General features: G+C 37.2%; 1 protein-coding gene across 4 annotated transcripts; it reads left to right on the top strand.

The window, feature by feature from the left end:
- On the top strand, positions 1 to 24342 carry LOC113680046 (MAM and LDL-receptor class A domain-containing protein 1). Of its 4 annotated transcripts, none has more exons than XM_089189626.1 (17): positions 1 to 160; positions 13705 to 13839; positions 14354 to 14601; positions 15214 to 15340; positions 15955 to 16083; positions 16489 to 16745; positions 16930 to 17044; positions 17428 to 17574; positions 18011 to 18249; positions 18545 to 18707; positions 19133 to 19261; positions 20034 to 20281; positions 20747 to 20879; positions 21018 to 21143; positions 21784 to 22118; positions 23286 to 23433; positions 23546 to 24342. In XM_089189626.1, exons 1-16 carry the CDS (start codon positions 64 to 66, stop codon positions 23391 to 23393), a joined length of 2736 nt encoding a protein of 911 aa, XP_089045752.1. In that variant the 5' UTR covers positions 1 to 63; the 3' UTR covers positions 23394 to 23433; positions 23546 to 24342. The 4 variants fall into 4 exon arrangements, with proteins under 4 accessions (XP_089045752.1, XP_089045754.1, XP_089045753.1 ...); XM_089189628.1 differs by lacking the exon at positions 1 to 160 and adding an exon at positions 2330 to 2483; XM_089189627.1 differs by lacking the exon at positions 1 to 160 and adding an exon at positions 6768 to 8778.
- The last annotated feature ends 1692 nt before the right edge of the window (positions 24343 to 26034 follow it).

The raw sequence follows: 26034 nt of genomic DNA, 5'->3' as shown, positions 1-26034 counted from the left end.
GTATTTTCAACATGAGAACACACTGATTTAGGTCGTTCACTTCAGCTTAGGGAGGAAATCGACATGATGTATCAGTTTTGTTTCCTTATCATAACGATGCAAATTTTTTGGAGTGCAGCATTGCCCGTTCAGCAACGTAAAACCCTGACTGGAAAAGAGGGTGAGTTAAATTAAGTTTTGTTCTATTACAATTATTCCAGAAGAGTTTGTCATGGACTTCTATAAGCAGCGTTCGGCCACACTTCTTATGTAGAGTGGAAGAAAAACTTTAGAGTGCTCACAAACATTGTAGAGAACAAACAGAAAACTCTGGAGTTACCTCATTTAAGGAAGAGTGTTGTGGAAAGCTTTGAAAACTTGATGTAGTTTAAAAGGATGTGCTTGCGCGGTACGAAACGGTATTGTGAAGTGGTGTAAAAGGTTTAGTTAAGTGAGTGAAAAAACTGTGTATATTGTCATAACTAAAAGGAGGAAGAAAGAGAGAGGTTTTTAATATGCCTAAAAAACTAGGGAATAAAAGCTAAAAAAGAAGTGAAGATTTAGTTTAGAGAGAACATTTTAGGAAAATGAGAGTAGATTTTTTATCAATTCAGTTGATCAAAGTAGTTTGGGGAAGGGAAGAGATATGATTTAGTGATAAGTCAGCTTTAGGCATTTCGTATGTAAGAACAGAAGAACATCCTCACAATGATACCCTCCACTCATTCTTCGTAATTCTTGTCGTTCTGCATCGTGTGCCCCAGAATGGAGACATCAACAGAAAAAGGGTCATCCCAACTTCTTTTATTCTAACTTGTCTCCCCCAGATCTTATTCCTACCGATTCTTCTTCTCCAGTTAGATACTGATAAACAAGCCACCCTTGCGCACAAAAGCTTCCATAGTTAACACCCTCTAGAAACTTCCTCGTGTAAATATTTTTAGATCAGATTTCACCGTGGGTCAGCTGGAAAACTTTTTAACTGAAGTGAATAAACAGACGGTAAACCTTAACCGTGGCTAATGTTTGGTCCTTGGATAGAAAAAAAAAACCGATTGCATGTTCATAACTATTTAAAGGGAGTGTAGTAAAAGCCAAAAGTCATCTATATGGCGTGAACGACTACCCTTATTTAGTTCATCTCTTCACTGCCACTTTGATGAAGCGTTTGGAAATATTTTTAGCATGACTCAGAAAGATTTCATTTCGCCTCCTTCAGCTAAAAACAAGGATTTTTATTAATAATGTCCAGGGTATGAGATCCAAGGAAACACGTAACATTCAGTTAGCATGTCTAGGAATGATTGCTGCACATTTTCAAGGTGAATGAACTGAAACAGGCATCCCCTTAACTCTTGTGAGCACCACCCACATACTTGTGGTTTTACTCTGTCAGTTATCTCGACGAATTTCAAGCTACGGAAAATCTTTCAACTTACGGTGGAAAAATTGATTAATTAGGTTAAGAACGATTAGCAATGCTACCATTTGATAATTATCTCTTTGCTTATGTCTAGCTATGCTACACAGAGCATTCTGGGATGAAGGTATTTTCGTATAGTTGCCTTCTTGTGGAATCTCTGCCTTGTCAGGTTTTCAATTCGATTTCTTTAGTCGCAATGTAAACTAAATAATTTTTCAATTTCTTGCGAAATTCCTTGCATAGATGTCATCTGGTGACGGCCATTCTGATATGCTCTCCTCAAATGTAAGATATACAACCAATTATAGCCGTAGGCAAAAGCATTGCGGGAAATATCATATTATGATATTTGGAACTTGAGTGTTAAGTGGCTCATCATCTAGACACTTAAGATGTTTACACTTAATTAAATTATTCATCTTAAGAATATTCTAGAGCGTAACCTTTAGCTTAATCCCGAATTACTATCCTGTTCACTTTTTAGGAAGGGAGAACAATCACACATTTTCTTAAACTTTTGATTAGGTGAGACAAGAACAAGAGCCATTGTCACAGCTGTGGCGATTTTAGAAGGATAGTAACTTTCCCACACTTAATATTTACCTTTCTATCTGCAGTTTTTTAACGCGTCCTAGCAGTATTCTTTAGTTGAGCAACTAGAAAATGTAATTTTCTGAACATGGACACCCATATAACTCTGGTAGGTTAACCAGATCCATTAAGGTTTTTTTATAAAATTTCGCGACCCACGGGCAGGTATTTTCTTCTTCTCAAATCGTGAATGAATGAAAGAAGCTAGTATTTAGTGTAAGAATGATGGCACATTTTCAAACTCACCTATACATCGTCGTCGTGGGGAGATCAAATTTCTTTCTTTGGCTCTCTTAACTGACAAATGAAATTTTCTTTTATTTATTCGACTACTGAGCTTAAAAGTATTCCCGTGACGCTTTCGACACTGCTGATCCCAGCAGTCTGCGGGACGTGTGTCATTCGTGAACTCAGCAATTTCCCAGCTCAACCTTAAGAGTCCCTGTGGCTTAATGGTAGAGCATCGGAGCGCGAAACGTGAAGGTCTGAGGTTCGTGAGATTCTTAGTTGAAGACTCTTCGTCGTTGATGTTACTGTTGTTTTATTCGTGATACAAAGTGACGGCTTTGAATTTGATAGACACACTCATGTGCTGATGAAACATTTCAAATCGAGTGATTGTTCAAATCAACCGCACTCCTTGATCTCCTCGTGTTCTGAAAGGGACATTTATTTGCATACCCTAACGGACGTTCGGAATATTTTAAAGGGATGCCCCTTAATCGATTATTCTTAAACGGAGCTTAATCCAGTTTTCAGTGGGATGGCTGTATATATATGTCAGGCCAGGTGAGAAAACAAGAACCCTTTATTTAAATTTTGTCTGATAGCCATCTAAAGCTTGATAAGTTTGTAAATACCCAAACAATATGATTTTAAAATATCTTACGTAATTATCAGATTAACGAATTTCACCATCTTGGTAAGATTAAGTTGTCATATGAATTAAACAGCTCATAAATTGAATGTTTGTAGAATAAACCAGCTAAGAACAAGTCCTATATGCAATTGTCGAAACAACTGGACATTTTACTTTCACTTTACTGAGTTCGCTTACTTCAATTAATCTGTTAGTTCTTAGGGAAACTGAAAATCAACGGACCTTAAAATAGCAAGAGATCGAGTCAAGACTGTTTTTAATCAACAAATGTGATCCATTCCCCTTTGTCTAACAGAGATCGATGGATGATATTTTCTTTCAAAAGAGACTAGCCTCTTGGTATATTGGCGCCAGATTGTCAAACAACAGCTCTCAAATGCAAAATGCAATCCATATGTCACTTTGTTCATATTGTAATTCGAAAAAGATGAAATTCTACCGACCATATTGACCACGTACCCTCTTTCAACCGCACTGGCTTGTTTTAGGTATAGTTTGGAAAAATCTACCCACAGCCTTTATCCGCTGCTTGTAGTCAGGACACTATTAACACTTCATCTAATCAAAACGTGTTTTAGGGAACCTCCTGCAGATGTACAAACAAAACGCAGTCAGTAAATCTGGATTTATTTATTTTTTAATTACAACTAAAATGCATCTTTAAAAACCCCTTTTTATGTGCTAGAAAAGGAGAATTAAAGTGTTTGAAAAATCACAACTTCAGTTTACACGTATAACTTTGACGATTCAATGGGGAAAGTTTGTTTGGTAACAAGACCACTTTCTCTGAAAGTATTCCGTCGATCAGAAGGTCATCTAATGGTATTTGGTCTTCATGATGTATGCCTCTCCTTACTGAAAAAAATAGTATTGAATTAATCTGCAGTTTATTTTCTTTGGTATTTAACAATTTTGGTAACTCATTGTCCGGCCCTAGTTTAATTCATTTCTTTTCGTTGTTGTCCGTGCGAGACAAGTGCATAAAATTTACGAACTTTCTAGAATACATGAACAATTCTGAAGGTGTAGCTTTCAAACGTTCAGTTATTAGGGACACGACAGATCCTTTCCTGTGCTGCTTGTAAGGGTTAGGATCATAGAAACAAACGACTACTTGCTTTTCTGAACTGACAGTAGTGTACTTTACACTTGCCAACTCTTTTGCTATGATTGTGAGACTGGTGGTTTAAAAGCTTATGTCTTATTTGTTCTGATAAGTAGTTTCAGACAGGGAAACATACGGCATGAATAAAGAGTACTGTGCAAGCAATCAGTGTATGGTTACAATCGACGGAAAAGAAACCTTTTTTGTTCTTGCTTGTCTTTTAGTAACAAGATTAACAAATTAAATAGAAGTAAATCCTTATCCTTCTTCGTTCAAGTTCTCAAATGAACGAAAGTCGGAGTCCTCGAGGCTCCGCCTCTAGCAGGCTGACATTCTGGAAAGGTCTCAGGCTTAAACATTACAAGGCAGCAATTGATTCATTTTAGGGAGGGGACATTTTCTTGACCCGTCCCCTCCCCCCTGTTCCAGGGTTCCTCCTTCCCCCACACGCGATCCCGAAACGGACTGGGTACTTTTCCTGAGCTCAAAAAACACTCCAATTTTTTATCCGTTGTAGCTTCGAACTTTAAACAGTTTGAAGGAATTTAACAAACCGTTAGTATATTGCCTGGGGCGGTGGTTGACTTTTCAACCGTGAACGACCTGGCGAGGATTTCTCTTATCTTTCCGTAAGCCACTTTTGTCGATGATTGGGCCGATAAATTTCTGGGCTTGCGTGCGGGTAAATAGTGTAAATAATGCCGTGATGACATGTTTCTTTTCTTGTGTGATATGAAGATGACACATGTGCTTGACTATCTCTAAAAGTTGATTTCCCAAGTTATCTTTTGCAAGCAAACAAACGGACCCAAAGTAAAGATTAGACACCTAGCGGTGGAGAATTGGTATAACCTTGATTAAACTCAAGCGCAGATGCATTGAAAGTACCAAGAGTTAAACTGTCATAATATCTTTTCATCGAGCAACAGATGCAAGTTCCATCGCATGCTGATGGCCTTTGTCGGACCATCATGACATTACCAAAGTCTGTACAGGGTACTTAAAAGATTTTTCCTGCGGCACCTTCGGAAATTTCCTTTGATAGCGATGACAAAAAGCACCGCTTTGTTTTCAAAACACATTTCCAGAAGCTCATATTCAGTCATTGAGGAGAAGAATTTTTAGTCAACACCAAATTTTTTTAAAAAAAAAGTGGCCCTCGTGGTGAGATTTATCATACTGTGAGATTTCCCGGATCATAACGCAAAGAAGATTACGGTTCAAGTCGATTGCCAGCTTGAATTGCCCACCGGCGTGGAAAACATTTCGCAAAAACAGGGAAATTGTTCGAAACTGAATGATATGCAGATAAGATGTGCTTTTTCGTTTACCAAAAAAGTCAACCAATTTCAAGCTAACAAAGTTCCAAGCAAATTTAAACTCAAATATTTTTGTCAGCGTTTGCTATGGAATATAAGCGACGTTTTGGGAAAACGTCAGTTAAAAAATTAATTTGTATTTATTCTCGTATTTTCGCTAATGGTAAACTCGATGCGTTTACTCTCCTGAACAATGCTACATATTCTCTGCGGCAGAACATGTGATTACAGTGTTTAATTTGAAGTAGAAACGTGAATAGTTTGCACACGCTTTGCAGTTTCGCTTAGTTCTCGTAGGCTTCGCCGTCGTGGTTCCTTCTGTCGGTGCATTTATGACGGCAGATACCCGCGGAAGATGCCATCGTCTGTACTTACTCGCTTATGGTAACCAATACGATTTTTGGTCAGTATTGAAAATGCCTATTCTAAGACTCGTGACTTATATTTTTTATTTGATAAGGCTGGAAATGTTTATGCTCAATCATATCTTCGTTTATCTTGACAAACACAAATTATTAGTCGATGAAATTGTGATAAGAATACGATTGGGCTTCCATGATAGAAAGTTTCCAGATGACTAGGAGACGATATCGACAAAACCTGGTATCGTTTCCCTGTCTTCTTCCCAACAAAGGTAATTAGAACAAAACAACATACAGAAACAAGAACCAGAAGGCTAGGAAAAGGTGTATTAAGTCAATTTTTCGGAGAGCATGTTCAGTTCACCTTGGCGTAAAGGATTCATGCTTAAGAAGAACCAGCTCAGTGTTATTGTTTTCATTACCGAACATGAAGAATGTTGATAGACATTTTTATTTGTGAGGTCAATTTTTTTCAACGAGCCTTTGACCGCGGTTTTTAGACAATCGGTGAACCTTGAGACATCTTTCCAATTCGGTTATTAGGTTATCTGTAAGATATTTGACACGAATCGCACAGATGGACATTAATATGAATATCCTCGCTAAAATAAAGATGTTTATGACGCAGTTTTGCTAAACAGTTGCTACATTTTTCCTTAAATTGTGCAGGAATACTGAACTTTACTTTCTTTCGTGCCTTTTCCATTATTAAATTCGTTTCATCAAAGAGGGTCACGCATGCAAACAATTTCACCCTGGTTTAACATATTTTTCTAGTTTCCTTTATTTTTTTTGGCTTGTTTATTTTTTGAGAAATCTCGAGAATCTTATGATTGACTATTTTGGTCGGCAAACGACTTGTGACCACTGGGGCCTAGACACGCTTACTGGAGATTAAAAACAGTAGGAGAACCATTGACTACCGTGCACCATGACGGAGGTCGTTTATTCTTCATTTCGTTGTCACGTGGTGGCCTTGATTTCGCAACGGTACATGTCTGAAACAATGTCGAGGTCATCTTTGAATCAGAAGAAGCGAATGCCATCTAAAATCTTCGTTCTTCCTCAGATCCTTCTGTCCTAAGACAATCAGTTTGGGGGACGTAATGAGCCTGCCTAAATCCTCTGTTTTTGTCGATGATTTGGTGTTGATATTGTTTTGATTTTTATTTGTTTGTTTCTTCTGTTTGAATTTCTTCTGATTTGTTATTGTTTGGTTGTTTTTGAAGTGTATATTAAGAATTAGCAATTAACTACCATTTTGCTTTGAGACAAGTCCTCCGCTTTTTTCCGATGGTTCCTGTTGTTTCCAATTTAGTGGCATGGCAGTTTTATGTGCTCTATAACTTGCCTTTTTATATGTTTATAAGACAGCAATGAAAAATTGCTGTCTTTTAGGTACGAACTAGACGGAAATTATAATTCATATGTGTGTCTACGTGACCGATTAATCCTGACCAGAAATCAAGGAGCTCCTGTTGGCACGCCTAATCTGCCTTTTAAAACTTGTTTATCTAATACACGTTTGAAGACTTATGGATGAAAGCCAGAAAGTTGAAATTTCCAATTGTGTGACCAAAAATCATATGATCTGGCTCAGTTTTCTGTGAGTACCAAATTCATTGTCCAATTCGTGAGTAAACTAAACTAATCAATAATTTACACTTCAAAGATTTGGAATTCGAGAAGCGTTTCTTATTTAGAGATCGTTCGAATGTACCTTTGTGGAAGCGTGATACCGAAGAATTCATTCCTTTTTTGATTAATCCCTTCTTGAAACGACCTTTCCGTCTCGACAGCTACGACTGTAAGGGATAACTCTCAAAAAAACCAATCAATGATGTTAAATGACTGTGAATTTATGAAAATCATATATATGAACTGCTCAGTTGTTAGAGCACTACAGCGGTATCGCAGAGGTCATGGGTTCAAATCCCGTACAGACCTGAATTTTTTTTCAGGCCTTATTTTCACTACTGCTTAATTAGTGTTCATCAATGATGTTAGTCTTCTGCTAGAGATAACTAAGCTTACTTCTCATCCTCTAAATTGCCGTCATTTTTCATAGCAGTAGGAAAATTATTATGCCTGCCCTTGGGCCACATGGTGACCAGATTTACGATAGCTCTTAATTTATTCTTTTCACCACCAGAACAGCAGTTAATCTATAAATGTTTAGAAACTCTCTTCGATGGCCAATTTACATTTATCTATCAACTCAGTTGATGAAACCAAGTTTTTTTTTATTGCATGGGAATGGTCGTGCACCATTATGTGGACAAAGAAAATGTGCTTAATATTATCTTCCTGGTTGTCAAGAATCTTTGAGCTAACAAAATAAGTTAGCGATGATTTTTTCAATTTAAACCTTAAAGGTTCTCAGAAAAAGTAATTTGAAAAATACAAAAAAACATGTGAAGAACTGAAGAATGTAGACAATAATGGATCATTTGATAGTGGCGGCCACTTTTCTTTAAACGATATTAATTGTTTCTAATGTAATGACTTTTCAATATTTTCGAGATATTCAGGATGAGTTCAGCAGCTACTCAAAATTCCTCACTCGAGGAATTTATACCTTCAAAAATCCAGCCTTGCTAATTCGTCATTTACAATTTGTGATCATTTTTTAGTGCCTAGGCTTTCCTCGTGTTTTTCTGACTTAACAAACCTTTTTCTAAGTTTTAAGTTTTGGTGAGATACCCAAAAGTGCACTTCGTCAACAGGGCTTTTAGCAGCGAATCATCTCCCATTTCATAGTCCCGCAAGGCTGGCGGACATATCATCAGACCCTACTGATAGCAGAGCGGTTTCACTGAGTGTCTTTCAACTGAAGCTATCCTTTAAATAACCTCCATACCAATATCAGTTTAGAGCTATTGAGTAATGACATTGTTCTTAATGCTTTGAATACCGTAGACAAGGCATTTTCCTATATATATAGATGGTTACAGGTGATTTCATGAAAACAGACAGGTTCACTTCGTTGTCAGGTCAAGATCTACAAATCTCCTAGCCTTTGAAAATGCTTGGCAGAAAATTAAACCTCTGTTTAGCGATTTCATTTTCGGCTCTTATCAGCCAAGGGTTATGTCTGCTTTCTCTTAATGCGACAGAAGGTAAGATCTTTCTTTCAATTGAGATTTTTCCCTATGGCTTCATAAAAAAGTCAACCCAAACTTTATCTTTCTTGATTGGGATGTTCTGATAATTGAGGAATGCGGCAGATTTAAAAAGGTTCATTCTCAGTATCATTTCAACTTGCCAGCAAGAACGTAGGCGTTAGAAAAGCAGTATTAGTGATAAATCACAGCAACGTACTGGATATGCTTTTCACCACAAGGTTTAAAAAAAAGGGAAGTCACTTCATACACATGACAGACGGATAACAAGAAATTTAATGGATTGAAGATATGAGTCAATTAGCTTGCTTAACACAAAAAAAACAAGAAAAAAACAATGCTGCTGAAGTAACTATAAACGACATTCTGGGTTAAGATGGATTTTGTTCCAGTTGAGGTTTCGCTTATACATAGATGCAGTTATTTTCGCTTATTTCTTTTGCCTTTTTTTCCGTTCCCCTTTTATCATTTTTATTTTCTTTTGTTTTGGTCGGTTTGGAAAGATGCCGAAAGCGGGGAATGACTTTTTCTTGAACTAATCAGTTCGTGTTTACAATAATTGATTTACACTAATCAAAATTATTTTGTCACAGAAAAATAACTCCACTTCATGTTTAAAATAAGTAAAATAATCCTTTATTTTTTTAAAAGTTGGCTAGCAGATTATATTATATCATATTCGGTGAGCTGATTTCTCTTGAAAAAGTTCAAATTTTCCAGACTATTCCTATCACCAAAGCGATGCAGCAGCCCTCACCACAAGCAATCGAAAAAACTCCTGTTGTTGTTTACTCATTTGAATTGAGTTATTTGTCAACACTCGTAACTGGATATGTCCACGGAAAGTTAAAATAAATAGTGATAATTCCCTAAGTAGCATAAGTATGTTGCATAGTCTAGTTCAACGCTAGGTCATCGCCCCCTAAGAGATGTTGACTTCCTATGAATGTAACAATGTACCGTTTTCCACCCAACTGAAAAAAAAAAAAGGCAAACAAACAGTGGTAGACATTTTCCAGAATACTTCCTTTGCTCTCATAATTCTCTTCGTGATTTTAAACAACAGTCATGAATTAGTGAACAGTTATCATCTGCATTTTGTTTCAGGAAAATGTTTTTAATTCGTAACCATAGTCATAATCGTTTGAAGCTTTTTCGCAGTACTGCTTCAATCACCAATTACAAGTCTGAGAAATATGATTTCAACCATTCTTAGGTCAGTATTAGTTATTTTCATGATTTTAACAAGTACAACATGCGAGGTCTTATTGCTGAGTCCTTAGGCCAATTGAACGTGCTTCTTCTGTATCAGTCACGTTTTTACCTTGACAACAGAGCGCCCTTTTCCTGCAGCAACAATTTCACGCAGGCTTGTTAAAAGAGCCACTTTTTCTCCCTTTAGCCTGGGGCAATCTTTCCACCTGCAGTTGGAATAACATATGAGTTAAACAAGAACACATGTTCAGTGTAATAAATTGCACGTGCACGTGTATTGAAGGCCAATCTTGTTTCACCTTTTGACCTGAGGCAAAACAGACGCGTCAAACAACCAATTCAACACTAAGGGATAACTTAAAAGCAGCTTTATGATTATAAAGAATTTTGCTTTGTAATGAAAATTAAGTCGTACAGTTAGGAAAGTAGAATACTGACTCTTAAAACCCTTTTTAATCTACAAAATTTGGCAGAGTGATTGTTATGGAAAGCTGCATAGAAATTACTTAAGATTTATTTTGGCAAAGGCTCAACTTTTTCATAGATTCGTAAACACCTTGGAGACCTTGCAGCCTAAAAGTTTAAATGTCTTGGTAAACAATTTGCCAGAATTAACACATTATCCCATTTTTCCCAGTATATTATACTATCTTTCCCCGGTACAAAAAACTTCTGTACTCGTCTTTTTACCTTTCTAAGGTAAAATCATGAAAAACCAGAGATTAGCGGCTTTAATTGTTGAACATTTTTTTTAAATTTAGTGCATATCAGAAGTTAAATCCGTCCATTTTGAGGAGGATAAATTTACAAATTAAGCATTTAGAACCACATTTTTTTGTTCTAAACAGTCTGTGAAGCGAATGAAGTAACACATGTTTTGAAAAAAAATTGTCGCCAAAATCTGGACTAATTTTTCGATTCACGATGAAAGGGGCATGTAAGATTATTTGGACTGATGCACATTCAAGATGCTCCAAGGTAATGCATGCAGTTGAGTTTATTTGGAACCTCTGTGGTATACCTTAATTGGAATCATTATGTACTTATTAAGATCGCTTTCATCCGCTCACTGTAGGAAAAAATGGGAGGCTATTAAAAAAACATGTGCGGTTCATCCTTCTTGAAGCTTTATTTGAGTTTCGTTATCCTTGTCGAGACGTACCTCTGCAATATCTACAATATCTGCCTTACAGATAACAAATATGTCGAGGAATAACTCTTCCACTTAACACAACACCCATACAAATAAGCTATTGAAATCTTAGCTAATTCTTACTTAACTTACCGTTGCAGTAATTTTAACAAGCGCATCTTCTCTTAATTTTACTAATTAACAAACGGTTTGTCTCTAAAGTAAACTCGTTTATTATACATATGTAAATGATTTGACAGCAAATGAACAAGTAACGCTTGATTCTTCATGCATTGCACAAAAATCGTTTTAAGAAAAATACCTTGGCTGTCAGGATCGTTGTAGCCCAGAACTTTCAGAGCGTTTTTCAAATTCCACAACCATATGGATTTGAGTCAAGCACTTACAGGAAAAAGAGCAATTTGGTGTACAGTTTCTGCAAGTTTTCTGAGAATGCGAAGGTCAACCTTGGACAAATCATTATGTAACTTTATTTTTTACTCCTTTTCAATTCAATGATTTCTCTTGCAGTTAAAATTGTGTAGGAAGGTTTCTCTTATGATGCAAAATATGTATTAGCCTATTTTTGTTTTCAATTATACTTACTTTAAGTCTTTTGTTTGAATCAAAATGGACTCACACTGACATTTCGAGTATCTTTCAACAGTATTGCTCAACAACATTAGGAAGGTAATACTCTTCAAACTGTGTCGGTCTCTGATTTCAAATACCACCACATAGATTTAAGACACAGACAGTTCGCGAAGTTTATTTTATCGCCATCTCCAGTTGATAGCTGAAGCCTGAAGAGAGAAACGTTACACAAACAACAATGAGAAGTCTTGCCTTTTCTCATCTGGCAATATGCTTGTGGTCAGTAGCTCTTCTGCCAAGTGTCTTTTGTGCTCCCAACCAGTTGTTGAACACTGAATTCACAGGTTTGTTTTGGGGTTAATTCCTTCTTTAAATTATCATTCCTGTGCCGAATTAAACTTTTAATCGAGAGAACAAATTCAAGAAAATTTTTTTAAGCGGTGAAGCCGTTTTTCAAACAAATTAACACATGAAATTGTTACCAATTGAAAAGATAGGTAGTTTTTTTACGAAAAAAAATGCATGTAAAGTGTTCTCAGTAGAGCCTTCTTTAATACGATTAATAACTGGCAAAAATAAGCAGATCTCGCTTGAAAAATTTATCAGCACGCAAATAACATAGATACTTCAATTTATTTGATAGGAAAATTGCAGTTCATTTAGACGGTTTTAACGGCAATTTTAGGGTATTTTTTTGTGAACTCAGTGCGGAAGTCTAAAATCTTATATAGCTAACCAAAGAACGGTGATCCGGCATCGTAGGTTAATCCTTCCATATCGCTTTCTATTTGTTCCGTTAATTTCGCAGCTTAATCGAGAGACATCTTTGGAAAACATTGGTCATCTTAAAATAAAGCGTCTTTATTTGCTGTTTTCTCTCGTTTTTCACCCAGTAAGAGCATTCAACAAGTGCCTCTTAATTGACATGTTGCATCGAGTTTAAGCAAGAGAGTCATATGGTTCGCAGACGTTCGCTTAAGAGAAACGTAAATGATCATGTCTTTAATTTAGTAATCACCATCTTTATCAAGAGCGATGAAACAATTTTCCAACCTGATAGTTTTCTCTGAAACCACGCGGTTTTTACATTGTTACCTTCACCAAAATCTTGATTTTTACCGTTGAATTCCTTAACTTCCTGATTCTTCTCATTCTACCGATGTTGGAGAAAAAACGATCTTCATCTTCCTCATTTCGTTCTTTACCGTTATCCATACTTATTTAATCAAGTTCTGATCGGCTGTCACCAATGACAAAGGCAAAACGTTTGCGGCGACAGAGTGGACATGAGGAAAGATAAATCTGCTAGAACAGATAAATTTTCATCCGAAAATAAGTAGGTTATTCTCGTTACTGTTGTTCTGTTAACTTAATACGCAATGCACAATTCGAAAATCTTTCATAGAAGTGCTGTTCTTTCCGACTTATCAAATCGGCTGTGCATGGACGTTTTCACTGTACTTACAGTTCAACAAGTAGTATAATCCAGTTTAACTGACCAGGAACACCTTAGCCTAGCACAAAAAGTATTTATTTGAAGTAAAGAGGGCAAATAAAAAAGCGAAAGCCGACAATGCACGTAATTCTCGCTTTAGAGGTTTGCTGCGAACTCCATGGCAGACTCGAAAACTTTTGATTAAGTGTCACGCGGACTTTTTACTGTATTCCTGCTAAATCGATCAGTTAAGGTTTAAGTTTTGTAAGGTTCAAAAGTAAGTTTTATTTTCGTCCCACAAGACAATAAGAAATGCCAAAAGTAAACTGCTGTTTATATTACTAACTCACTTGGGTCTCGTTGCAGCCTAATGATGCTAGTTTGTACTTTGGACTTCGAGAGATCGATATAGACTAGGTTCCTTTTTTAAAATGTCGGAGAAAATTTCCCAGAACCCTACCAGTTGCTTCTCGTAGTTGGAGACTAGGAAAATGTGATCCACTAATTAATAAAAGTTTTGACGAATTTCCTTTGGATATTGCTTTAGGAAACTGCAACTTTGATTCCGAGTCATTCTGCAAATGGCTCCAAGTGAAAGGCGATACCTTCAACTGGCGGCTGCAAAGAGGCACCACTCCAAGCGGAGGAACTGGGCCAAGAAGAGATCATACTGGAAATAATGGTAAACGTAGTCTTTATACGTATCAAATCAGGCAAACGATTAATAAATACGAAGTACTGCAAATGGTGAAAAACCCAATGTATCGAATTTTCGACTGGGGCTTTTGAAGCTATCACAAACCTTTCATTTCGTCATCCAGTTCTTGATCAGAAAGTCAAAAGATGGGTGGTTGACTAGTGACCAGGTGGTTGAAATTTTCTTTGTATTTAGTAAAGAAGGTGGTTAAAATGTTGTCTGAAAAAAAGCTGGAAAATGAGTTTATTTCCTTTGATTCTACGTTTGATAATTTTCCCTTTTGTAAACTGCTACTCCTCATTTTCTCAGGCTTCAAGAATTTGTTAATGTTCCTCTCCTCGAAAAAATTTGAGTGTTCCCGAAGTGATAGGAATGAACAATGGTCTGAGAACTTAACGGCCTTTGACCCAGTGAATGTGTGATTTCCCAGGGTAAAAAGCAAAATAAAGGAACCTGAGTTAGTGTTTGAGTCTCTGTCCTTTTTTCCATATCATGACAGGTCACTACGCGTACATCGAAGCCTCGTCTCCCCGAAGCAAAGGGGATAAGGCACGTCTCATCAACGGTCCTTTCAGTGACGTACTCTGTCTTCACTTCTCGTACAGCATGGTGGGAAGTTCAATAGGAGAATTGAACATTTACCATGTTCTCCATGGTATGGAACTGGCAGTGTGGTCTAAGGCGGGACCGCAGGCTTATAAAGAATGGCACTCTGACAACGCAACTTTGTATGGAAAAAACTACTATGTGAGTCTTTTGAATGTCAACCTTTGCTCGGGTTTTCTTTGAGAGAGTTTTGCAATGACAAAGTATAGAAAAGGAAAGGAAATTGTTTCAGTTTTTTGAGTGTAAAAACTGTAGCACTGGACAAAAAACATTACATTTTAAATCTACATCTCAAATCATGTTATCCCACGTTTCCAATTTATCAAAACATTACGTGGCTGACGGGTTAAAAGAATTGTTATTTATACTCCTATGAGAACTACTTACGCCATATTGCACGCTATCATCAGTTTCTCACATCTCAGAAGACGTTAGCGTCTGCCTATTATACACATCGGAATTGGACGTGACAATTAGCACAGACTCACATAAAGTGGTCGGCCTTTTATTTTCGATTTTTCCTCTACCTTTGCGAGCTCATGCTATAAATATTCCTGAAACAAAATTTAATGCCACGTTTTGATCAGGAATAGTTAAAATCATGAAAGAACTCTCCACAAGTTTTTAATTCATTATTTCAGTTTCCATCGCTGATTCAGACACTCCTCACAAGAGAAGAGTGGGTAAATAGAGAATAATTAGAAAGCTAAGGAAAGCTTGCACTTAATTAACTCTTCTGCTGAATATTTTCAGGTGATAATTGAAGGTGTCGTTGGAAGGAGTTACACCGGCGATATTGGTATTGATGATATTTACTTTACAAAGGGGTCTTGTCGCGGTGAAAAGTTAGCATTTGTAGACAACTCGACTAATTCAGGAGGTAAAGTATTGTGACACTGTCTATAAGAAGTCTTTGGGCCACATAAAATCCAGTAACCGATTGGTAACTCTTCCACCAAAGTGGTGAACATTTTCGCTTTTCAAGGTTGTTAAGGCAATTTCTAGTAGGCTCCTAAATTTGCATATTGTTACCGCTGTTTGTTTCTACTGTTTGCTGAATAATATTCCTAAACTGGGAAACGGGAAAAGTTTAGCGACTCAATTTCCCGACTTGTATCCATCTACAGTTATAGCTTTGCTGTTGCGTTTCGAATTTATTAACGTTTCTTTAAAGACGCCGAACATTTAGGGAAGAGACTTACTGCAAACAAATAAACAAACAAACAAACAAACAAACAAACAGAAAACTAGACCAAACAGGAAAAAGAAAGGAATTCGTTAAAACTCCTGCTCACTCGCCTACGTTCTTCCTATGTGTCGACTGAGGACATTTTTTGTCCTCTGGTCACGGATAAAATTAATAATGCGTTTTGTTTTCAGAGCGCCAGAAATCGATTTTAACATTTTTGCTGGACAGATATAAGTATACTTAAAACACAGCGTGTAATTCAAATTGATAATATATCTTCTATCAACAACTTTTTCTGCCTCAAGGAAAATGCTCCTTTGACATGGGATTGTGTGATTGGGCAAACGACTTGACTAACAGTAATGTTAGCCCATGGATGCTGAGTACTAACCGAAGAGGGGGAGAAAAGAAATCAGATCATGGAAAGAATCTAGGTATGCTGCAAAGACATGGAACAATTTGTAACTAAGTCAGTCACCTCGAAAGAGATCTCAGTCGTTTCACCGCTTGAAATAAGAAATACGCATGATGATTTAAAGACTATGCCAATTAAACTGAGAAAGATTGCCTTGTATATCCCTTAAATAATAACGGTTACGCTCGATTTCAATTCTTTCTCAATGCCTTTTTGCCTTTTCAAACCGTTTCACTCTGACTCATAGATTTAATGCATGCCTGAAGGAGACTTTTCGTTATTAGTTGTCTGCTTTGCCTTAGCCCGACAACGACGGTGAACATGAAAGCCATCACTCTGTTCAACTTTTAGTTTATGTGGCACATATTCTTTTATAATATTCTTTACCATTAAACCGCTTTTTTTTTCTCAAATTTTTGAGCAGGTGGCAGATATGCTTACGCAATGAAATCGGGAAGAAAACCGTCTAAATATCGAATGGTGTCTCCAAAACTATGCGGTACAAAGTGCGTTGAGCTTTTTTACTTCACCAATAAATTCGATAAAAGCGAGCTCAGATTGTCTGCCAGAAAAGACGAGGGAGAGGATCGTGTGTGGTTCGAGTCTGGGCTTGGAAAGAAAACGGACGACTGGACAAGGGCTGTGGTTGAAATAAAAGCAGAAGAAGAAACATGTTTTAAGGTAATAATTCATTCATTCTGGTTGATACAACACGTCTTCCACCTTACTGTTTGCCCTCGAACACGCATAAAAAAATCCATAAAGCAGAAATGAGTCGTAGATAAAATTGAACCTGTGAGCTGATAAACAATAATAATAAGAAATGTTTATCAATGAAAATGCTATACTTTTACATTTTATACAGCTTGTGTTCGAAGCTCGTCTCCACGAAACAGCATCGTCAGTGGGCTTAGATGACCTCTTCATAGCAAATGGAACGTGTTGTGCGTTGATCAGCACTCCCGAGGATACCGCGAAAGGTAATTCTCACAACAGAGCAAAAACAGCGCTGGGATGACTTTGACTGGTCCGTGAAACTAGGACCACCCTGTAAAGCAATAAGTTTTAAAAAGGGAAGAAATTGTCACTCAGTCAATGCTCCCGTTTTCCGCACAGATGACTAGGCAGATAACTTGGTTTTGCTTGGGGTTCTCCAATGTCGTGATCGGGCGAAAATTACCATATTTAGACTCAATCGAAGTTCACTCTAGCTCTATCTTGACTTTATGGCCCCTGAACCTCATATATTCTTCGGCTGTGTAGAAACTTGACTCGAAATGCACACGCCCTTCTTATAAAAAGGAATTGGCTCTTTAAATGAAAAATTATATTAGTTATTAATCAGTCTTCTTCCGCACTTCAGCAAACTGTGATTTTGACGAAGGCACCTTTTGCAACTGGAGGCAATCCATGAAATCATCTTTCTCTTGGAGCATTGGAAGTGGCGAGACTAGCAGTGGAAAGACAAGTGGTGGACTAACAGGGCCTAAAGCTGATGCTTCAGGCAATGGTAAGCAGCTGAAAATAACTAGAACACAAATATCTGTTCCCCGATGATCGCAAGTATCTCAACCTTAATTTTTAGGAATATTTAATACTCCGAGGAGTGATATAGAAAAACAACAATGGTCGTAATTTTCGATTTCCAAAATTCTCATGTAGACTTTGTCCTTACCGACAGAAGAAGTCTTTCAGGTAAACGGCCAAAATCGGCCAGTGGCAAATCTTTCGATATCGTATTTTTTCACGTGTGTTGTTACGGCTTTTCTCAGGGCCGGAAATCCTTGTATAACACCGTAGTTTATGTGATAAAAGATAATGTTAAAGAGTGAATTCTTCTTGAAAATTATCAAGTATTCTTTGAAGTAGTTTGCACGCTCCTTTGATTTTGTTTCTGTCGTTCTAAAGGCCATGTCTAATAACCACTTTACCTCTGAAATTCCTAGGGAAATACGCTTTTATTGAAGCTTCTGAGCCTCAGATGAACGGTGATAAAGCTATACTGATCAGTAACATGATGGAAGGCCAACAATGTATGCGTTTCAAGTACCACATGCACGGGGAAGATGTCGGGTCCTTATCGATTTACAGGCGAGGATTCCTTATATGGAAGAAAACTGGTAACCATGGAAACGAATGGCTGAATGGCCAGGTTGACCTTGATTGTAAAATACCGAAATACCAGGTAAGTCTTGAGATGAAAAAGTATTTATGTCGTCTTCCCAAATGTTTGAAATTTAGCCAAATCTTAAATGACCAGAGGAAAAAAAAAAAATGAGAAGAGAAGGTGAGACATTCGGAAGGTTCACTTAAAACACTTGACTCGATCAGAATTGTTTTCAGTTTTAAACGTTTGCACCGACGGTTTGTTTTCGTTCGAGAAATAACATTTCCCCTCTTTCATCGATAAAGTCAATCTGTGCGCTTTCATCGGGCAAACATATTTCTGGAGCCCAAACCATTTTTTCCTGTTCACGCAGGTAGAACTAGAGGCGACTGTTGTTGGATGGCGAGGTGATATTGCAATTGACGAGCTCCAGTTTATCCCGGGAGGCTGTCCCCTACAAGCCCTAACTACCACTGCAGCGCCGCGTGATACTACACCAACTACACCAGAATCATTACCTGTACCACCACCTTTCAGTAAGAACCAGTTGCATATAAATAAGAATAATTTTGAATCGAGTGTCGGGAGTAATCTGGCACCACTTTAGTCTTGCGTCAATGCGCTCAGTACATAAGTATTTGGTAAAGAAAACCACGCACCATCTTTTCAACCAATCATAAACAATCGAGGGAGTAATTTTTTAAAGAAATTGTCGTGCTGCGTCGGTGGGAGAGTATAAGAGGGTACCGACGAAGGGCTTACGCACGGAACGTCAGCTTTAAAACTCTATACTAAGGCCAGTTTACGTTATCGATCGACTCAGTTAATAAAACTAAATTACCCAATCATAAATAATTTTAGTGAAAATTTGCTTTTCCTCCTTAATATCTTTTTCATTGGCGTTGTAAGATACTGCACCTCGTTTCAATGGTCTAATGTTGTCTTTACACGTTTACCACAGGTAGTTGTACATTTGATAACAATTTCTGTGAATGGACGAATGTGTTTGACGATGACGGAGAATGGCATCTTGCTAATGGTAACACCCCTTCAGAAGGAACAGGGCCTAAATACGATAGCGATGGAAATGGTAAAAAAAATTGCTCGTTCCTCATTTACACATAAAAAAAAAGTAAATTGCATTTTACTTGTGGATAACAAGTCAAGAGTTGATTCTCACAACTGAACTGCAATGGAAGCAATTGCATTCTCTCAGACAAATTTCTTCCTGACCATTAGGGAAACAAGTGCAAATAGAAGCCTTCTTCCTTTGGGTTTTGTACCAGTGACTGAATTTTTAATCATGAATAAAGCACCGTTATATTATTGTTTTCTAAAATAAAAAAACTTTGCCCTGAACTTAAAGTGCTATAAAAAAAATTTTAAAAATTAGGATCCATGTAAAAATTGCAGGAAACTATAAAAATCATTTTAACTATTTCAATCTCTGAAGCGTCCAAAATGGAAGTTCTCCTCACAATATTAATACATTTTCGAGCAGAAAGGTGGGTTGAAGATTGGACTACATCTAAAGGGGTATTTCTCAAACTTTTGGTTTTCAGAGCTCAAATTATATAAACTGCATGGTAGAACTTTCGGAGAATTGATCAGTAGATCTGAGAGTGAAAGTATCTTAACCCTTTCGTTCCAAAGATCTCATCAGTAATTCTCTCCACTGTCTGCCGTACAATTTTTATGACTTTAGTTCGGAGAATTTAGTAATGGATCAACTAATTATGCCCTAATTATATTTTCTTTATTCTCATCACTTGTGTACTTGATATTGTAAGGATATTGTGAGGGTTAAGTGACTAATTCAAAAGTAAAGAGGTTCAGTTAATGGTTATATCTCTCTTACTTAGAATATTACATCCACATGGAAGCCTCGAATCTGCTTAAAGGGCAAAGGATCCGTCTGGAGAGTCAAGAATTTTTTTCTCCAATGTGCTTGCATTTCCACTACCATATGTACGGCAAAGACATTAATGAGCTGCGACTGGAGCATCGAAATCTTAAAGATAATTCAACTAAAGTCATCTGGTCCATAACAGGACAACAGGAAGACTTTTGGCACTCTGCTTCACAAAATTTCAGCGGGGAACACTACACGGTAATTTAACAGAGGATGCTTTATTACTCGAAACTAACGTAAAAACCAAATTATTGTGGGGCACCTTGAGGGCTGAAGGCAAAAGATAGCCTTGCAACCAAGGTAACGTTTTCTTTTTTGTCTGTTTGTTTGTTAGAACTGCGAATCCAGATAGCATTTACTGGTTCAAATCAATCCATGCGAACCGTGACAGACGCTCATCGTTCATTTCATACCGGCACGAGAAAACAAATAATCGGAATTGGAAAAAGAAAACAAAAACAAACAGAAAAAACTACTAAAACAACAAACAAACGAAGCCAAAGAATCTGTGCGCTTCTCTCCAGATAATAAACGTATGGAAAACATATTTTTAAAGACTAAAACGTCGACCTAAATACGAACGGTGATGCGCGCAGATCTGATAAAGTTGCGCAATCCTTATAGCAAAGCCTATTTAAAATGGCTGCAACTCTTTTTATTTAGGTGTCTTTTGTTGGTATTCGGGGTGATTCATATCTTGGCGACATTTCAATTGATGAGATTAGTGTTGGCGAGCTTGAGGAATGCCATTTGGGAACCATCCCTAGTAAGGATCAGATAACGAACCCAAAAGAAGGTGAGTACATACTAGAACTGTATGCTGTTTCATGATTTGTCATGGAAGATAATTCATTTGAACTGACCTTAGTGGAAAGTCTTGCAAGTTTTTCGTGCTTTAAGTCTGTTACTGACTATTATGTTACCTTACCCTTAGGAAATTGTGACTTCGAGGATCAGTTCTGCAAATGGATGAACATGAAGGAAGACACATTTGATTGGACAAGCCAGACGGGTAGAACTCCATCTTCTCAGACCGGCCCATCTCGAGATCATACATCAGGTATAGTAAATTATAAGATTACCTTTCTATTTATGACTAAGATGAGTAATAATTCTATTTCTTTGTTTATCCTTTCCCGTTATCTTTACCGTCACTATCAACTCGTCGCCCCCGTCTTTAGCACCAGACACTATAATCACCTCTTCTCTTCAATATCAGACTCGTTCTTGAATGAAGGAAGACCTTCACGGGCCTTATTTTCTTTGAGTCATAGGCTACTTCTCCTCTTTGCCATGTCCTTCACAGTTCTAAATTTCCGAAACTGAAACGTCACTCTAGCGCCACAGCCTTTATCCTACATCTAGACTAGCCTTAGGGACGTTTCTGAACCATCTTGACCTGTCTGAACCCTCTGTAAAAGTCTCTTTGATGGATTTTACAGCGGAGTATTTCCATTTCATTTTGAGGCAAAAGACATTCTCCAAAGGAAAATTTGACAATTAAGAGCGTAGAGATTTCGGCTTAAGGTAGCTCTAAATTCTGAAGAAAAATTACGCAACCAGAGAACACTTTTTACACCAAAGTCTGGATTATGATCCTGGTTGCTCTTCAATTTCGTTTTCCATGGACAACAGTAACTCGCAAGCCACATGCTTGCAATCTTCTTCCATACTTAAGTCTGAAATACTTTAATTTGTAGGCAAAGGTGGAAAAGGAAAGTACATCTATATTGAGACATCCAGTCCCAGGAAGGCGAAAGATAAAGCCATACTTCTTGTCAAACTTGAAGGTCGATCTTTCTGTATGCGTTTCTGGTACCACATGTATGGTGCAACTATTGGTTCGCTGGAAGTCATGCGGATTGTCAAGCAAGAAAAGGACGATCAAAAGCCAAGTGCAAAGGATTTTAATGAGAAAGAGCACAGAGAGTGGATCGCCAATCAAAAGAATACTTTGTCTAAAGATAAGTGGATGCAAGCGGAAGTTGACCTCGTTGTGCGACGATCCGTGCGCAAGGGACCAACCGTTAACTGGGTAAGTTGCGTTCATGGTGAGCTAAGTGAGAATCAAAATGCGCTTCTTCCATGAGTTAACTTAATTTGTGAGTTCTGCTTTGGGGACCTAAAATTTTTTTTTCACCTGGTGGAAGGGGGGAAGGTGAGGGGAGGGGGGGGGGCAAGATCGGGGGAATCTGGTAGTGTTACGTTGAAATTTACCTGATTCCCCATCCCCCCTTTCCATAAATAATGGTAAAAGAACCGAGTGGAGTCCAATTTGGTCTGTAATCATACGATCCGATTTGTTTATCACGAGTATAATGACCGACAGAATTGGACGACAAGAAATCCTGTTTCCAATTAATCATAACCATTTCAATTTCCGAATAACCATATACACTTAGAACAAATATCTCCAGTGTAGACAATGTCTTTAGCTAAATATTCCTCCATTTTTGAAATTGCCTTGTTTTTCTTTGGATAAGTGGTTGTTGCTATGGTTATTGTGATCAATTCTGTGATTGGTGGATTTAGCTGAGTAGACCTAGTATGATTGGCTGCTTCAACTGTCCGATTACAGGTGTTCGATTACAGCCAACTGTCCGATTACACTGTCCAATTACAACTGTACAGAATGATTAGTAAAAAATTGAAGTAGCTGATGCACCAATCACATTTGAGGAAATTGTAATGGCTATGATTAGGCTTTATAAAATAATTCTAAAAAGTATGCGCGCTCTGATTGGCCATAAAACCACTTTACATGAGCGTATGTAAACACGGTTTTCGATCCTCTTTCATTAGTTATTTTATAAAAGAAATTTAAAGTGGTTTCCGTGTTTACATAGCCTGATGTAAACACTTGGGAGGTTGGGAGAACACTCGATAAGCTGGAAACCACTCCGCTTCGCATCGTGGTTTCCTACGCTTATCTTGTATTCTCCCAACCTCCCGCGTGTTTACATCAGGCTATGTAAACACGGAAACCATTTTACATTTCTTCACTGTAATACTCTTATAAGCCCCTCATTGGCAGTTAATTAGCTTTATTCCCCTCTATATACTCTTTTTTCGATGACTGATCCCAAAAAAGCACTTCAAGAGAGGAGTAACACCTTCCTTTGCCCAGTTACGTCAGGTGTTCCTTGTCGGTTCTAAAACCTGAAAAAATACGCAATAACGTTTCGTCTCTTCTCAAAACCAGATTGCAATTGTGGGAACAGTTGGTAGGTCATACACTGGAGACATCGCAGTTGATGACATTCAATTCTCAGGAGGACGTTGCTCTGAACAAAAAGAAGCAATACAGTGAAACTGTCAACGCGAGTGTGGTTTATTGCGGTTTTTTCAAGGTAATAAACATTGAAAACTTTATTACTTAAACAAAATATGCACACTCTGAGGATTTTTTAATTTCGCTCTTTTTTTTGATTAACCTCGATTTTATTTCATATTGCGTTTCAGGAAATCGTCGTTTATCAAAGGAAGTGAGAATGACATTTAATCGTAAACTAAACCCTATATTTTACATTGTAGTTGAAGGCGAATTTATAGATGTGCAACGAACTTAGTTTGGTTCACTTATGATCGCCAAGCTATAAAAGAAAATTAAAAAATCGCATATGTCATTTTTGCATTGCCTATCTAAACGAATTCCTTGTATCAGATATTCTTTAAAAATCAATATTTCATGTTTACCTTGAAAATCCAAATAGCTCACTACAAATGTATTTCAAAGTTTCTTGTACACATCTCTATCTCACGGCCAGGATTATATCTGTCCAGTTACATCAAAAAGGGTGTCAAACAGTCATGTGATGACTCCTTACTCAAAATTTCTCTAAGACTCGAACGCATAGGATCTGAAATTAAACTGTGGAATAAAAGTAGTCTAGTTTAAAGAAATGACAAAAAAAAAATCCGAGGAATTACAGAAAAAGTTCACCAGCAGATCGATCGATTACAGATCAAATCTCGTCGGCATGTTTAAAAGAACTTCTTTTGTATCCAAATAAGGATATCATATACTATTCCGAGCCGTACAAAAATCGTTTAGGGAAATCTTACGCGTTTTCAATTTTTCCTTCCTTTACCCTTTACAATTTACGTCGAATTCTTTTTGAAAGGAACAAAGAGGCACGATTTAGATCGAGTCACACACTTTTGGATAGCTTATGTGTATCACAAATAGGTGTAATCTTTTGTATATAGGTGCTTAGTAAGTGCATGAAAGACCATAAAGTTGCTTGTGAGAAAACACATGGTTTGTCTGTGCCTCTTTATTTGAATGAGTGAGATTTCAACCACACACTTTCTTGATTAATATTAATAATCCTTAGGTACCTCTGATAAGACAAGCTCATAAGAATTCGAAGTACCATTGTTCTGAGTCTTCATTAGAAAACATTACGTGTGTGATTTTACTTAGAGGGAGCCCATTAAGTGACGGAGAAAATTGCAAACAATGAACGTTCGCGATAATTTGGTTAAATACGGAATTCAAAGGAATCCTTTTAGGTTGAAAATGTTAAACTTTGAGAGCATATACAGGAGTCATTAGCAAACAAATAGCTGGCACCGAAAACAAAAAACAAACAAAGTATAGTAAAATTTTGGGGTTTGAGTCGCACTGCACATGTGTTTCGTGTTGTTCTGCGTTGTAATAAAAACACCCAACAAGCCATGTTGGAGGCAATTCTATTTAGCAGTAAAATCATTGCTTCTTTAATTAAGTATATGTCCAAATGAGGAAAGCTGTCAACAAATAATATATCGTAACAACATGTAAATACATATACATACATCTGACAGGGTTACACACCAGGAGAAAATGATCCATTCCATGAGCTGAATTTGGTTAAGTCAACAATCGGACCAAGTGACTCATCCAGCCGCACTTGATCCCAAATTCTGGGCCTCGAAGAGATTGAGGGCATTTCTATTCCACCTGAGTGCGATGCTAGCCCATAGTCACTTACCCCCAAGCATTTTGCCATGAAAGTCCGACAGCAGTTTTGCTGTATATAATGTTTAAAATAATCATCATCAATGTTCACCTATCTAAGGATATGTTTTATATGACGGAAAACTTGATGTAGGCAAAACAGACAAATGATCACCACATTGAATATCGTGGTTTTGGTCTCCCGTACTCTCTCCCGTCCTATCCCTCCTCTTTGTTGGTGTTGATACATTTGATTGCCCTTTTCCCTCTTCATAAGCAATACTACACATATTAACGACAATTCTTTACAATTGTCTTTACAATTTATCGAATATACAGAGCTAAAGAACGGTACACGTTGAATCCCTTTTGGCAAGATAAGCTTGGTAACTCTTAACTATAAGTTTATTTGTTTCGCCTTTAAGAAGATAGCTCAGTACATGCTTTCAATAGCCAGCATATTCCGTAATACAAAATGAAAAGCAATCAAACTTGGATTGCTTTTGAAGATTGAATCTAAAGAAATTGGAGAAAAAAAATTGTGCCATTTGCAGCAATTACGAGAATAAGAAATTCATATCTGTCATTTTTTCCTTCCAATTACTATCTTATCTCACTGTCGCTATTGATTCAACTGCCTTCAGTCAAACAGTATATCAGTTTATTTTTTTTCAGTGCCACTTTGACTTCCTCCATAACACGGAAACAATAATTCTTGGTTTACAGAATTAATATCATGAAGGCCTAAATTTCTTTTCACCAAATCTCGATATTTATCGCAAAGGCTATGAAATTATTTTAGTCTGATTAATTTCCTCGATTATCAAGCAATATCTTTTAATTTTAAGATACGTTTATTTTAATGAGATCTCAAAGGATAAAAAATGGTGGTGTAACTGTCATATATCATTCTCATTTTCGAAAACCTTTTGAAATCCAAGTTTCTTAAATATAAAGGCAGACGAGAATTGTATCCGTTAAGTTCCAACCAAACAGTGTTTTTTTTTCC

This window comes from Pocillopora damicornis, chromosome 12 (genome assembly GCF_964200805.1).
Source record: "Pocillopora damicornis chromosome 12, jaPocDami1.2, whole genome shotgun sequence".
NCBI lineage: Eukaryota > Metazoa > Cnidaria > Anthozoa > Scleractinia > Pocilloporidae > Pocillopora > Pocillopora damicornis.
This window is presented reverse-complemented; position numbering and strand designations above follow the sequence as displayed.